We start from the raw sequence: 17,743 nt of genomic DNA on the forward strand, positions 1-17,743 counted from the left end.
AAATCAGATTCAATTACAGCATTTCATTGAAACGTTTATTTTCAGTTTGCTTTTTTGTAACTCAGGAATAAAAAAACAAATAAAGCTGCGTCAAGTTAGAAATTATAATCTCTGTTAAAGGCATTTGCCCCAGCCCCATCATTCTCTTGTGGAATGGTGTGCCAAATCAAAGATTACCATCTCTGGCAGACCATAACAATGGCAATGAAAATAAATAGATTACAAGATAAGCGAATGAAATGTATAATAACAGAACAAAATACATAAAATTGAAGAGAATAGGATGCAGGCCTGTAGCCAGGACGGGTTCAGGTGGTTCGAAAGGCCCACCCCTTACTGACGAAGGTCCAGAATTTCTGCCATATATGAGCTTATTTGTCCTATTTTGACTGCTGCGCCATAATAAATAATCCATCGAAAACCCATCAAATTAAAATTGATTTAAAAACAATTGTTGTTATCCATGAAAAGCTCACCGCCCACTAAAGCTAAGCAGGGCTGCACCCGGTCAGTACCTGGATGGGAGACCACATGGGAAAGCTAGGCTGCTGCCGGGAGTGATGTTAGTGAGACCAGCAGGGGGGGATTAACCTGCGGTCTGTGTGGGTCCTAATACCCCTGTATAGTGAAGCAGACGCTATACTGTGCCGTCTTTCGGATGAGACGTTAACCCGAGGTCACAGTGCACTCTCTCTGGATGTTAAAAATCCCAAGATGTCCTTCAAAAAAAATTAGGGGTATAACCCCGGCATTCTGGCCAAATATGCCCACTGGCCTCTGTCTGTCATGGACTCTTAACCATGCCCATATCATAATTAGCTTCATCACTCTGTCTCCTCTCCATCAATCAGCTGGTGTGTGGTGTGCGGTCTGGCTCAATATGGCTGCCGTCGCGTCATCCAGGTGGATGCTGCACACTGGTGATGGATGAGGAGATTCCCCCTAATGTGTAAAGCACTTTAAATGTCTATATAAATGTAAGGAAATATTATTATTATTATTATTATTATTATTATTATTATTATTATTATTAATAATAATTTTCAAATGTACTTTTTTATGAGAGGCTAGAAAATTGTGAAGCTGTCATCAAAGGATTGTTATTATCCTTATCCTTATATTATTATTATTATTATTTTTATAATTCAAATGGCCAAATTCTGCCTGAGGAAAATTGATTTTGCTGGCCATTTTGCTATTTATAATTTGCCTAATTAATGACAATAGGGTTGTTTTTAATTTAAAACGTATTCCTTTTTTATGATTTATGATGTAATAAATTTGTATTTTAAAAATAAGTATTTTTTTCATATTTCTTTATTCTAAATTTAGGAAATATTTTTGGTACATCAAAAAGTGTGGTTATGATGACCATCTGACAAGCTAATTCAGCTAAATATAGTGCTTAAGCTGTAATTAAATCTCATAGTTAAATAAAAAAATGAGTTGTATAACAGCAAAAAGGTCCACATTTTGAGAAAAAAGAACCACCCCTTTCAGAATGGAGTAGTGGAGCACTTAGACATAACAATGGATCATATTTAGTAGAATTTAGTAGAACAAAACACATGATAAAACAAAGCAGAACAGAGTAAATAAAATAAAACAAAAGATAGAATAAAAAACATGACAGCAAAATATAAACAGAATAAAATGGGACAAAATGAAATAGAAAAAACTGCAATGATTCATATTAATAAGAAAACTTAAAACAGAAAGAAAATAAAACTGACTTGTTTTATTATTGCAGAAATGCACTGTGATTTTGTATTCTGCGTGATAGGAGTAGATGAATACAGGGGTGTGCTGAGTTCACTGGTCCAGTAATCCAAACCTCCATTAGGATGTGTAATTACATTCTAATCATCCACTGAAGTTACTTTTTGCCATTAACAAAAAAACTTCCTGAAAAGCTCCAGAAAATCAGACAATCAGCCTTACATCAACACAAAGCCCAGCCATTAACACTGAAGCAGCCCATTAAATGAAAATGTTAATTGATGCAGGAGCTCATTAGAGATGGAGAGACTGTGAGAACATGACAAGCGTCAGCTGATTAACTTGCCTAATGTTACTCCTGGAGCACATCTTTTGAGTGATTTAGAGCTATAAACTACAGTGCTCATCCTTATTTGCGATTTACAACTTGGAATTTTGAGACTGCAGTGAATCAGCTAACAAGCTCCCGGTTTAGATTCAGTGAGTCACTTCTGCAAAAACGAGTGTCAGCCTACTACACCCAACCTACAGTTTACTGCTAGAAATCACACACATTTAGAGCAATGATGGGACAATTGAAGAAGTGACATTTATTTATAAATTAATTTTGAGAGGATCACGTGCTTATGATTGCTTGCAGCCGGCCCTGCATTATTCAATTTATGATTCACCAATCAGATGATTCCTAAGCCACTATAAATACCCTCAGTTCCATATCTCAGCCATCTTCGTTTTGAAGAATGCCCCCTTCCACCCCTACTCCTCCTTTCCTAGATGGGTGGCAGGGTGGCCCAGTTTCACTGTTGGCTTACAGCAAGAACGTCACTGGTGTAGTCCTTACCAAGCCAGCTGACGTTTCTGTGCGGAGTTTACACGTTCTCCCCGTGTTCACGTGGGTTTCTCTCGGGTTCCCCGGTTTCCTCACACCGTCCAAAACCATGCAACTTAAGTTAATTGACTAATCCAAATCTGCACCATAGACATGCTCCTAGTAAGTAGTTATCTCTTAAGAGCAATCACTATCTGTTCTTTAGCTACTACTGCAGGGGAGTTCCCGAGATCTACCTGAGCTCAAACCCCCCTCTCGCCTTGCAAACACGAGGGAGCCCCGGGTTTGAGGATCTTATGAGCTCAGGGCTCTCTCCTGGGACAGCATGCCAAACAAGCTTTATAATCAATCATCAGCTAAGTGTGAACTCTTGAAATTATATTACGATATTGTTACAAGACATGATATGAAGTGGAGATCAAAATTAGAGAACAATAAATCATTTTATATCGTATTTAAAGCTCTTTTAAAGAGACAGTTTACTTAAAAATTGCAATTTCCTCACCCTTTACACACTCACACTCAAGTGGTTCTAACATTTAATGATTTTTTTTCCTCCTACTGAACACAAAAGAAGATATTATGAAGAATGTTGAAAAAAGTAATTGACGTCTATAGTAGCAATAAAAAATACTATGGAAATCAATGCCTGTTTTTTGTGCATTCTTCAGTATCTTCCTTTGTGTTTAACAGAGAAAAGAAACCCAAATCGGTTTGGACTAAGTGGAGGATGAGTAAATGATGGCAGAATGTTCATTTTTGGGTGAACTATGCCTTTATACTATTACATTCAATATATTCTGAGGCACAGTACAGCAAATATGAATGAGAACTTTGGAAAAGAATGTTGATCAATATTAAATCATGTTTCTCTGTTATTAGTGTTATGCTGGTACCTGGTGGTAAATTCCACAATATTCTCTATATTATATAAAAACAGGGTTTCCCAAACTTTTCAGTGCACAACCCCCAAAATAAAAATGCCAGTGACCCACCACCCCCTATGTTTTTGAATGTGGTTATAATCATACAAATGTTGCATGCAATGGCTCATACACACACCAATAGGCCTCTGTATATAAACACAAAGATATTGACAACACAAAAAAGTGCAACAGTTGAACAATCATATAATCTATTTACTTTTGATTATTTAATATTAACCTCACCTAATGAGACTTGTGGGCACAATGTTTAAATTACATCACAAGTTTTTTCTTGGTTTACTTTTGGAGACCGCCACTCGGAAATCACCCTCCATGTTCTACCATGGTCTGTATTTATTTTAAATGTATGTGAGTACATATCAGAAAGTTTAGGCTGGTGCCTTAAAATCAATCTGAGGCAACTAACGCTATTGCGGTGTTGTTATCTAATGTAAAAAAACCCCAGGGGTTGCAATCAAATGGTAAAAAAAATAAAAACAAAAAGATCAAAAGGCTGAGAGCTTTTTATTTGCATGTTGTATTTTTATTGTAACTATTTTATCTTCTGTAGATTAAGAATAAACAATGTTAATTTATGTTATTAGATTTGTGGAAATCACCAAGCGACCCCCTCTCATTGTGGTCTCAACCACCACTTTGGGAACCACTGATATAAAATATAGAGTATATTGCTCCCCTTTAATCGGTGGTTAAACTTTCATGTTTATTTTTGGTTTTACTGACATTTGACAATAACAGTGGGTGACGCAGTGCCGCAGTAGGTAGTGCTGTCGCCTCACAGCAAGAAGGTCGCTGGTTCGAGCCTCGGCTGGGTCAGCATGTTCTCCCTGCGTTCGCATGGGTTTCCTCCGGGAGCTCCGGTTTCCCCCACAGTTCAAAGACATGTGGTACAGGTGAATTGGGTGAGCTAAATTGTACGTAGTGTATGAGTGTGCGGATGTTGCCCAGAGATGGGTTGCAGCTGGAAGGGCATACGCTGCGTAAAACAAATGTGGATAAGTTGGCGGTTCATTCCGCTGTGGCAACCCCGGATTAATAAGGGGACTAAGCCGACAAGAAAATGAATGAATGAATGAATGACAATAATAGAGTTGACATTTTCCGCCATTTTGTGCTTCTGCTCAAGATGCTAACCTCAAATCAGATACCACACGGCATGTCTAAAACAGAATTTGATGTATCTTCATGATAAGTTCATTCCCAAAAGAAAACTTAGAACTCCAGAAAAAGTGCTTATTGATATAGAGAAGAATTGCATTTGGAGTGGACTTCGTAAATGCAGATATTTTCACACTCAAACAGTAGCACTACACAGTTAAGAAAGCTGAAAGTTTTAAAAAGTTTAAAAGACTCGTACCTGAGCTGCTCGAACCAGGGGATTTGCTCCTTCTCGATGGTCCACCACTGCGAGGAGAACAGCGGCCCTGCATTGAAGAAATACGGCCGTAGGACTGCGATTTCACCACTCTGCACTCTGAAAAAATACAGCAAAAGAGAAACACTCAGTCTGTTTCAATCCGTAATACTTTCTCCAGTCTCTGTAAAACAACTGAAGAGTGCCTCAGCTGTGTGGATGACCTGATGTCACCATTGATCAATCTACCGCACCCTCAGTCTGACCCAAACATGCCATCCTGAAGGTCTGATCAGAGGAGACCTGACAGGCTGAAACACACAGTAGTTAATACGTCTATCAATATAGTTTAAAATAGCTCATGATCTGGTCCATGTTTCTGCAGTGTAAATCTCAACAACAATTCAGCTGTTGTTACTGCTGTTTTAAATGTAACTCAATAATATAACTAATGTCATAATAATAAGTACAAATGTCAGTAAATTGTAGTACAATACAAATGGATTTGAGCATGAATGTTATTTTGTTTACAAGCATTTTAGAACTAGAAAACACATTGAGTTTTTAAATATATGCAAATGACAACACGGATACTGACAGATGGAAACAAATGCTAATTAAAGCACTAAAAGAAGACCACACTATCTAATGTTAAACTTATTCAGTAATTTGGTATTGGGAAATATGTTTATTTGTCAAAACAGCTTTATTACATTTATGGTAACTAATGCTGAGCAACTGTTGATCGCATCCAAATTCAACATTTGTTTTACTTATGTGTGTGCTATGTTATTATGTGTGTATGTACAACCCCAGATCAGAAAAAGTTGGGACAGTATGGAAAAAGCAAATAAAAAGAAAGCAGTGATTTCTAAATTTACTTCGCCTTGTATTTCATTGCAGACAATACAACAAACATTATTTAATGTTCCTCATGATTTAGATTTTTTGTTTTGTTTTTCAAAATAAACGTATACCCATTTTTGGTTGGAACAGTAAAGCATTTAGCACTTTGTAATCTTGACATTCCTTTTCACAACATTTGAAAGACATTAGGGACTGAAGACACCAAGTGATGAAGTGTTTCAGGTGTAATTTTGTCCCATTCTTCCTGCAAACAAGTCTTAAGGTGGGCAACAGTACGGGGTCTTCATTGTCGCATTTTGCTCTTCCGAATGCACCACACATTCTCTATTGGACAGTACAGTATGTATACTGCATGCATTTTCCATCAAGCATTGTGTGTAATTTATGATAACTAAATCCATTATTACTGTAAAATAACACAAAATGCTTACATGTAAAAAACACTAATCTCTAACATAAGAAATTCAAACAGAATTTTAAAGACAATTATTTTAACAGAATTTTAAATAGTTTCATCATTTTGTTGATTTTAAAAAGTAAATGAGAAATTCACTGAAATAACGGAGTTGACAAATAATTCATCTACTATTGGTGTGCCCTAAACATTTACAAATTAATTCAATTACATTTTACATTACATTATGTAGGGGCTACATGGTGGCTCAGTGGGTAGCACTATCACCTCACAGCAAGAAGGTCGCTGGTTCAAGTCCCAGCTGGGTCAGTTGACATTTCTGTGTGGAATTTGCATGTTCTCCCGTGTTGGTGTGGGTTTCATCCGGGTGCTCCGGTTTCCCCCACAGTCCAAAGACAAGTGATATGGGTGAACTGGATAAACTATGTGAACGTGTATGGGTGTTTCTTAGTAACGGGTGGCAGCTGGAAGAGCATCCGCTGTGTAAAACATATGCTGGATAAGTTGGCGGTTGATTCCACTGTGGCGGCCCCTGATGAATAAAGGGACTCAGCCGAAGAAAAATGAATGAATTACATTATGCAAGTAATAAATTAATGAAATATATAATGTAATGAATAAATGAATATTAATTACATAACATTACATTACACATTTACAAATGAATAAAAGAAGAACTAATGACATGCCTCAATGCCTTCCAGAGTTTCCCGCCAGAGGAAATGACATCACTTTGCTCGAGCCATGTGCTTTTTCTATCAGTGTTTACAGAGTGTTATGCCTGTTTATAACCAATGTAACAGAGTTGACCAGAACGTACACTAAAAAAAGGATTCAAAGATGATTTCTTGCATTTAATCTTTTTTTTTAAGGTAAGTGGCTGTAAACAATTTATTTGTGCTGAATTTCATTCAGTCGTTTAGTCCCTTTATTTATCAGGGGTCGCCACAGCGAAATGAACCACCAACTTATCCAGCACGTTTTACACAGCGGATGCCATTCCAGCTGAAACCCAGTACTGCGAAACACCCATACACACTCATCCACACACATACACTGTGGCCAATTTAGTTTATTCAATTCACCTACACAGCATGTCTTTGGACTGTGGGGGAAACCGGAGCACCCGGAGGAAACCCACACGAACACGGGAGAACATGCTACCTCCACAAAGAAACATCAACTAACCCAGCTGGTCCTCGAACCAGCGACCTTCCTGCTGTCAGGTGACAGTGCTAACCACTGCGCCACTGTGTCACCCCTGGGCTGAATTTAAACAAACAAATTAAGCTGACCATTACTAAATTGAATTTGTTTGTTTAAATTCAACCCATATAAATTGTTTGCAACAATTTTTCAGAAATCCTTTTCTTTTTCAATGTAGAGACAGACACTAAATGTTTATTTTTAATAAGTGCAATAACATATAATACAAAAAAGAAATTGATGTTCCATGCTAATGTTCATTTAACTGATGCATAAATTAGATACGAAAATAAGACTTTCAAAAATTATTTCATAATAATTGAAGTTGAATGTAAGATTCGGTAGGCTGGATGAGGAGATTATCTTTATCTAATATCTTACCGCTCTCATCCAGCAGGAAGTCGTCCTGATAGCGGAACTTCTCTGGGCCGCAGGCAATAAATATATCATCTTCTCCAAAGAAGTCCTGAAGGCAGGTCACCTATTAATGCAGAAGAGAGAGTTACAGGATTATTCTCACACGCATCAGTGCATTTCACAGTACATTCGTTTCAAAAGTTTAAGTTCACTAAGTTTTTTTTTTATTTTTATGCATGCTCACCAAGGCTTCATTTATTTAATCAAAATACAGTGGAAAACAGTAACACTGTGAAATATTATTACAACCTTAAATGCGCTCAACATTATAGAATATGTTTTAAAATGTAATTATATTGTAATTATAACATTGGAATTTATTTCAGTGATCGCAAAGCTGAATTTTCTGCCAGCATTATTTCAGTCTTCAGTGTCACAATCATTCTAAACATTAATCATTTGTTGAAAACAATATAATACATATAATATAACAGGGCTGCACGATATTGAACATTGTGATATTTTGTTATTTTGCAATGTATACTGCGATATTCACCAGATGACTTGAATATCTCTATTTGGAAATAATGGATTTAGGACTGATTGGCATGATTCTGTACAAAAGTGCATTTGATTAAAATATAATAAACTGTCTACAACCATAGATCAATACAATAAAAAAGATACAATTGAAATAAACAGAGTTTTACAGTGAAAAAAAATATTATTAAAGTTACAAAGACATTAAAAAAATGTATACCTGAAGGCTTTTAAAATCATTATACAGTCACAGGCCTCAAAAATGCATTAAAATTATCAATTTAAATATAGACTCAACACTGCATATCCTGCGATGTGACTCCTGCGAATTATCACATTGCAATATCAATGCTAAAACAATATTTTGTGCAGCCCTATAACATACAGTATTTATAAATACATACACATATATATAATACACATACACAAATGTAATATATGCAATATTTACTGTCAGTTTTAACAAATTTATAGCATCCCTGCTGATTTTTTTTTTATTTTTATATTTTATAAGCTTTATATTTATATATACAGATACACATATTCAAATATTGCCAATTCCCGTTATTAAAACTCACTACCCTATGCTGCTTTTACACATAAATGGATGCATTTTCAGAAATTAAACAGAACAGTAGATATTGGGCTTAATAAATGATTCAGATCAGGCTAAAATGTTAAATATTTAGTTATTAATTCAAGGCTAAGATGGGAAGGTCAATTTGATTATAATATGATTAACACCGTGATTGTAAAGGTCAGTGAGTCATGCAGCTGCATGAATGATAAGACAGTTTAGTGTCTCACTATCTTGTATCAGAGAACATGTTGCTGTAGTAACAGTGACATCATCATCATGATCAGAGTAAGATGATTCAGTCAGGTGGCAAATAGTCACCTAATGAGAAAAAGAAGAGATCCACTATTCAGTGATATCACAGCAGTATATAAACAGTATCACTGATTTGGTGGATAATGAATCTAGCACTATATACAGTATGTGTGGTACATATATAATCTGATCAAACTGGTCTGTTTATTTTTTCAAGTTTAGTAAAAGTGGCAAACAAACAATGAAATATAATACAATTGTGAAAAGTACATTTCAAATTAAACATGGATTCAAAGAGTCAATGATCCAACACTATTACAAATGCATTAAACTGAACATTATAATGATAATGACAGATAAAGTACTGTATAATGGGATTCAACAGTTCATTAAGTATAATGTGGGATATATATATATATATATATATATATATATATATATATATATATATATATATATATATATATATATATATATATATATATATATATATATTTCTCATTACATCAGAAGTTGATACCCAAGTTAAGCTGGTAAGAAGTGTATTAAATAAAATTTTCTGTTGTTTTGTTCTCATTTTTATTTCACTTATTACTTTCATAAAGCACTACAATGTAAAGGTATTTTGAATGGTCTTTATTTCAAGAAGAAGTTTGCTTTTTTTGCACCTTAAAGGTACAAAACTGTGCCCTGAAGTTACTAATGTCCACCTGTACTGTACATTTTGAAGAGTACCACCCCAGTGACGGATTTTCTATTTCTGACAGTGTTACTGTGGTAGTCAGTGGTTACAGGTTTCTAATTTTTTTCAGTATATCTTCTTTTATGTTCTACAAAAAAGGAACTCAAAAAAGGTTTAAAACAACAAGTAAAGGTTGAGTAAATAATGATGGAATTTTCAGTTCTGGGTTAACTATCCCTTTAAGCACGCCATTTTCGTCTGTTGATGGTTACTCCTGATCACCACAAGATGGCGCAAATACTTCATATTGCCGCAAACAGAAGGAGCTTCTTGTAAGCGATCCTCATTCTGATGCTGTTCCACATCCTAAAAATCTTCACACAGTAACATCCCAGTGAACTTTTTTTGTGTGGTAAATATACGGTGGAAAAACCTTAACATCCTGATGGCAAGCCCTACTCATAATTTGTACAGAAAATGAAGAAATGTAATTACTGCCAACATCCATCACTTAAAAATTATATTGTCAATGTCATTTACCCAAAACATACATCCAGATAAACTGATTTAAAGATCAGAAAAATCCAGTCAGGAAAGCTAGTCTCTTTGATTGAAAAAATCTTCTGGCTTTTAAGTCAGTCTGTTGGCAGGAGACGAGAGCTGAGAAACTCAGAAACATACACAAATCTGGTGAATTATGTTTTTAATCCATATCCGCCATCTGACGCAGTGAATAAAACTGCCTCTAAAAGTAAAGCAAATTGAATTCATCTGAAAAGATGCTAAGATATGATGTTTCCCATTCCCAAAACGAATAAAAATGAATATAGCCTAACATGAGAGCATATTTTGTTGTTTTAGTCCAAAAATGCTCTAATTTACACTAAGTAAAATATAATTTTTGTTGCATTCTGTAAACTACTCATGGCATTTCTTTCATATTTTATACTTTAAAATAAGTTTTTTTGTTCAATAATATAATTTCAGATGTGTATATTTATTATTTTATATTATATTTATATTATATTTTTATTTCAAAGGTTATGAAAGCATATGCTGCAATAAACTTGCATCTCAGCTACAACATAAACACGCATTTGTTAATCTGAACAATTAACATTTTGCTGAGAAAAATATTCATATTTTATTGCAACCCATACCTAATTAATCCAGTACTAAATTAATCTATGCATACACTGTAAAAAATGCTGGGTTCCACACAATCAATTTGTGTTGGGACAACATGAAGGGATTAAGTTAACTTATTAGTTTGTCCAAATGGAAGTGGATTAAACATAAAATAATTATGTTGTCCCAAAAACTCTTTGTTTTTGTGTTTAAATTGTGTTGTTCAAAGTAGTTTAAACAAACAGCAAACATATTTTTTAAAGTATGTACAGTAGCTGTTCAGTATGGTCAGGAATATTCAGTCATCCATTACTGTAAGTGTCATCATAAATAAATCAGGGGCGATCCAGAGATGTGACCTTCTCAGAGGCTCTCTAATTGTGATTAGCAGCTGCATAAGAGAGTTAATGAGCACCTCCTGCAGGTTTATGTCCTGTTTGACAGGAAGCTTTTTACTGGGGCTTCTGCAGTGCATTAGGATGGCTCATCTGCAAAGCCATTACTGACACTTACTGTAATCTAAATAGAATCTAATGTAGAAATACATAACACAGAAAGCCTTTTAGATTTAAGAGCATGGTATTCGACAAAAACTATTTATTTTCATGTCCCCAAAGCATAAGATGGAGACTAGCACAGTGTAATTTCACAACATACTGTACCAAAAATAAATTTAATATAAAGTAAGGAAAGCCAAACTGCAAGCAAGCCTTCATAAGTCACAGTATATCCATCCACATCCCACTGCCTTCTTATTTTTCACATTTGATGAGGCTGTTTGTCTCCTGAATAAATCTGGGTGCTTCAAACTGATGAATTATTCACAAGCTTTCTAGGATTCTGTTAAAGATGTATTCGCAGAAGATTTTCTGCTGCACACGTTGTAAAAAATATCTGTAAATAAACCATTTCCCTGTATTTTGTGATTTATTTATGATTTTGAATTGCATCATTTAGCCTTGATCTTTCCTCCAACAACTTTAATGTTGAAAAGTTTGAAAAAATGACTATTCTTGATTTTAATAGTCTGAAGTGATATATATATATATATATATATATATATATATATATATATATATATATATATATATATATATATATATATATATATATATATATATATATATATATATATATATATATGTATGCATGTATGTATACTGTCTTGGTCGGTGTTGTAAATGACAGTACAAAACCCTGATAATAGACTACCAGTACTTTTTCCCCGACTTAATTCTCTATATATTAGATTCAGTGGTGTAAAGTAACAGATTAAAAATACTCAAACTACTGTAATTGAGTAGTTTTTCTCAGGCATTGTAATTTACTAAATAGTTTTAAAAATGTGTATTTTATTTTTCTTTGAGTACATTTTTCGTGCAGTGTTGACACTTTTACTCCACTACTTTCCTTCAAAGTCACTACTTTATTTTTTCTTGTCTATGGGGATTAGAAAATTCAGTCCAGAGATTGCTGTCCAATCGAATGGCAGAAGTAAAGAGGTAAATTGCATCATAATGAATTACCTTAAGACATGGATGATTTATAATTGCAGCAAACTGTTTGGAAGCATTAGAAGTGTCCAAGAAGATGTCCAAAATCTTTACACGCAATGACCCAGAGACAGTTTAGAAGCATGTCACTGAGGAAAAAATGACGAATGTTCACTGCATGAAGACCAAAACGCCCTTAAACACCCAGCAGGCACAAGACGTCAAGACATCCGATTGAAGTTGTATCCCAATGTTGTGGGCACGTTGCATTTTGTTTGGAAATGAAAATCGGGTTGGCGTCAGAACTCAACGTCAGGTCAACGTCAATGTCCAATGCCCAACCTAAAAAAAAATCAACCAAATATCAACATCTAATGATGTTAGAGCTTGACGTTGTGTGGACGTTACCTCTATGACATGTATCAGACGTTGGATTTTGGTTGCCATAGCTGACGAATAAGATGTCAGTATTTGACGTCAATATGACGTTGGTTTATGTGTTGGCTCAATGTTGGATTTTGGTCACTTTCCAACACAACCTAAAATCAACAAAATATCAGTGTCATTTCATGTTGTTATCGGACATCAAAATAACATTGTCCTTAGACGCTGGCAAGACATTGAATTTTGGTCACCTGACATCACAACCTAAATCAAACCTAATATTAACATCTTATGACGTTGTGTGCCTGCTGGGCAATAACTAAACGCACTACAGAATGTAACATTTACACACATCCAAAAATTACATGTAAATGCATCAGCTTTTTACAGCATAATACTCACTACTTACTAGTCTTGAGAGCTTTTAAAAGGCTACTTTTTACTCCTACTCTGAATAATATTTACAACAGATACTTTTACTCTACTTGCACTACATTTTTAATCAAGTAATGGTACTTCTACTTAAGTATGATTTTTCAGTACTCTTTCCACCACTGATTAGATCGTATATTGTTTCAAAAACAACTAAAACGTAAAAAAAAAAGTTAATATGTTAAACGTTTGACATTTGTTGTTAAAATTCAAGAGATCAGTCCTATAATGGAAAACATAATAGTAAAAAACTGAAGAAAAAAAAGACAAAATACAGATCCTGTAAATTAACGGACATATTTACAGAGTACATTTAGTTGTTACGTTGTCATGTATATGTATTAAACATATAGAAAATCAATTACTATAAGATTTAATTTCCTAATTGACTAATCTCATCATTGGCTAATGCACGTTTAAGATCAAAGGTTAATATTTGTTAACATTAATTAATGAACTGTGAAATAATATAAACATTAACTAATTTGGCTTAATTAACAAAGGATCATAAACTCTTTGTTATATATTACATTAGCACTGAAGTTTTTTGTGAAAAAAAATGTATACATAAAACAACATTTCTTGTAAATATCAAGCCTAAATATGTTTATTTAAAGCGAAACTAGAACTAACAGCATAAGGTAAATGCACTCTACAAATACTCTCAAACTCTTCGTTTTTTATTAGTATAAATGAAACCGCACAACTTTGCACATAATATCATTTGTATCACAACTCAACTCGTTATATCACAACTCATTTGCCAATTTTTTTGCTAATTTATGAACTACCATAACATTGGCTGTAGCCAAAATTGCATAATTTCTTTAAAACAGCAGGCCCCTTTCATGAGTTTGTTTTACTGTGTGTTTCTATCAGAGCTGTGTTGAAAAATCATTCGAGAAATTAATACTTTTTTTTTTTAAAGATTTTTTGCTGGGCTTTCTTTTTAACAGCAGGTGGCGCTCTAGGCTAGTTTTTACCCATACACTCAAATGCTCTAAATGAAGAACACTTGTGCATTTGGCTGAGTCATGCTAGTTGGCTTTTATGTTATGAGGTTAATGTAAACACAACTGACATGAACAGTCTTAAAATCTGCTTAAATCTTTTCTAACTTTATTTATAATTATTTTAGGTTCAAGTGGTATTTGTTAGAAAGTGGATGCAAACCGAGTACAGCTGTTTGAAAAGCATACAGCACCATCTGCTGTTAAAAACTAAGCTCAGAATCAATTCGAGAGGGAATAGCAATGCATTTGGAAAATCTCACAATTGATGCAGAATCAAATTTTCAAATGATTTTTTTTAGCATATAGAATGTTATCTGGACATATTGTGAAATCTGGCATAGTTGATTTGTCACATACTTTTCCCCTAAAGTTATCGCATTATTTGAGCTACTTTTGGAATATAAGTAATTTCAGTAAGCAATACATTTCAGATTGTTAAAACTAAAAGTGTAATATTCCAAAAAAAAAGGCAAAATATATGGATAATGGTAAAGAATAATTCAAACTAGGCATGGGTATTTCAGTGGTCTTTTGCAGTGTGCTGTTGTCCCCAATTTTTCATGACACTGAGACGGATGCTATATTTTTAGATCACCTGTGTGGGGGTTTGTCTCACATTTTAGCAAGAAGGACTTTTCTGAGGAAAACACATTAGCATATTTGCTAGAAAATAGTCTGTCTGGTGAATCTGCTGCTGGAAACGTAAGGGACATACAGGGCAATCTGAGGAAATGCCCAGACGAGATGCTGAGAGGAAAATCGGATTAAAGGAAATTGAATCTACCATTATTGCGTTATCGTTGAGAAAACTTCATTTCGCTTTGCTTTAGTTGAATGTGGAAATTAATCTGGTTACTTTGAATGAAACTATTATCACGGCTGTATTGGGAGTATGCTAGCACAACCTCAAACTAAATAAAACTGTTGCCATTATTAACTTCTCATGTAATTCCAAACCCAAATGCTGTCAAATGGTGGATTTTCTAGAACTGTCACACTTCATTACACAATGATGTAGATAGTAAGCAGACAAAAAGAGTTTTCTTTAAACTTACAACTTCAGTGTGTACACTGTCAAAAATGTTTGGTTCCACACAATTAATTTGTGTTGGGACAACATGAAGGAATTAAGTTAACTTGGATTGAAGTCAATTAAACATAAAATAATTAAGTTGTCCCCAAAAAACCTCAAGACTTGTGTTGTTTCAGCTCATTTTAAAGTAGTAGCTTGAACAAACAGCAAACGTAATATTTTGAGTGTACTGTAAAATTCCTGTAAAAACGAGCTTCAGAGCATCACCCAATAACACAATTGCTATAAACAAAGTGTATTTTACAAGATACATTAAATAAAATGATTTATGCAAAATTGTTGCAAACAATTTATGTGTTGAATTTAAACAAACAAACTACATTCTGTAATGTTCAACTTAATTTGTTTGTTTAAATTCAGCCCAAATAAATTGTTTACAACCACTTAACTAAAAAAAAATATATAGTAAATGTAAGAAATCATCTTTTTTTCAGTGTTGATAGAGCAAGCTTTACAGAAATATCAGTTTGTCAAAAATGAGTTCCACACAACACCTACATGACGTCCCAACACAAATCGATTAAGTTAATTAATTGTTTTTACAAATTTAACTGGATTGAACATAAAAAAATTAAGAATTGTGTTGTTTCACCTCATTTTAAATAAGTAGTTTGAACAAGCAGACAAAGTAATTTTTTGTGTCGTTTTAAACTCCCAACATGTGTGCTTTGATAACCAATCCCATTGCATCAGTGGTTTCACAGAATTTCTGCGCAACAGTCAAATCACTTTGTCAGACACCACTGATATAAAAAAAGTAGCACAAACCGATCCCGATCTGTTGCATCATTGTCTGGGGCTTCTTTTAAAACAGCATTTTTGTATCTAATCTCTAAAAACAGATCAATCTGAATAAAAGGTTTGCTGAGGTTTGCATGCTGATAAGATCATGTTGGTTCAGGTATCTGATTCTACACATATAGTCCCTTTAAAGCAGTTTTGCATGCTAAAACAAACCTTAAACCAACGTCCTTATGCAAGCGTGATTTGTCAGTTCAGTTGAAGTATAATGTGTTGAATCCTTTATAGGCTATATATTTGCCATTTGATTAGGGCTGCACAATACAATATAGTTGTTGAGTTAGTATTGTAATAATAATTTGTTGTGATATAACATTTCCCTAGAAATTTAATTTAATTATATTATATATTATATATATATATAATATATTTATATATTATTATTTATATATGTAATTATTTAAAAAATTAGGTACTAAAAAGATACCGGTAAATACACTATGAATGACTGAAAATCTCAGCAAAAATTCTGATTCCTATTTGCTGTTGTTTTTTCCTTATGTCTCTACTCACTCTCAGAAAAAAGGTACAAGAGCTGTAACTGAGGTGAACCTTTTCAAAAGCTCTACATTTGTAACTAAAGGGCTCTTGGAACATTTGTACCATAAGGGTACATACCTAAAAAGTACAAAAGTGTACCTCTTGAAATTTTTAGGTACTAATATATACCTTTAAGCTACCAATATGAACCCTTTAAACACAAATATGTACCTATATAAAAGGTACCACCCCAGTCACAGCTCTCGTACCTTTATTTCAGAGAGTGTACCATTAGTATTGGATTGGTCTAGCCAATAGCATAATAGTGCCTCATGGGTTATAAAGTTAGATACATCTGATTGGTCAAATAAAATAAAAAAAAATGACATATGCATGCAACACACAAATATATCATTATAACAATTTAATTTATCGCATCTCTCTGTGATAGGAATGTTGTATTATTGTACTATTACTGCAATAATTATTTATATTATATAAGATATTATCATATAAGGGGCGACACGGTGGCTCAGTGGTTAGCACTGTCACCTCACAGCAAAAAGGTCGCTGGTTCGAGTCCCGGCTGGGTCAGTTGGCATTTCTGTGTGGTGTTTGCATGTTCTCCCCATGTTCACGTAGGTTTCCTCCGGGTGCTCCGGTTTCCCCCACAGTCTAAAGACATGTGGTATAGATGAATAGAATAAACTAAATTGACATGTGAGTGTGTATGGGTGTTTCTCAGTACTGGGTTGCAGCTGGAAGGGCATCCGCTGTGTAAAACATTTGCTGGAGAAGTTGGCGGTTCGTTCTGCTGTGGCGACCCCTGATGAATAAAGGGACTAAGCCGAAGGAAAATGACATGAAATTATCATATAAATGATATTTATTATATATTATTATAAAACCTACATTTGACTATGAAAATATCTGATACTGTATAAAACTGCTGTTGAAAAATATCTGTCAACCAAATATCTGCACCAATATTGGACAATCGGACAAAAATTAATTTTTTTTAGCTCTTACAAAATATAGCATCAGGTCTAACTCAACATGACGACAACTAAGTAGACTGAATTATCATTTTGGCATGCACCACAATTCAATACAATCCTCATTGAAAACACAGGCCTAGATACACAGGCCTAGATAAAACACAGGCCTAGAT

At 34.2% G+C, this 17,743-nt stretch overlaps 1 protein-coding gene across 3 annotated transcripts in view; it reads right to left on the reverse strand.

Moving 5' to 3' along the window:
- Window positions 1-17,743, reverse strand: part of dclk1b (doublecortin-like kinase 1b) — a 68,628-nt gene that overhangs the window by 29,536 nt on the left and 21,349 nt on the right. For all 3 annotated transcript variants that reach the window (XR_008838858.1, XM_056473053.1, XM_056473054.1), the window contains exons 4-5: window positions 7,719-7,818; window positions 4,853-4,969 (exon numbers count right to left, since the gene is read on the reverse strand). Coding sequence is in view for 2 of the 3 variants with exons in the window: in XM_056473053.1 (XP_056329028.1) it covers window positions 4,853-4,969; window positions 7,719-7,818 (217 nt within the window). In the remaining variant the exon portion in view is untranslated. The remainder of the gene's footprint in view (window positions 1-4,852; window positions 4,970-7,718; window positions 7,819-17,743) is intronic.

The sequence above is a fragment of the Danio aesculapii genome, chromosome 15 (assembly GCF_903798145.1).
Source record: "Danio aesculapii chromosome 15, fDanAes4.1, whole genome shotgun sequence".
Taxonomy (NCBI): domain Eukaryota; kingdom Metazoa; phylum Chordata; class Actinopteri; order Cypriniformes; family Danionidae; genus Danio; species Danio aesculapii.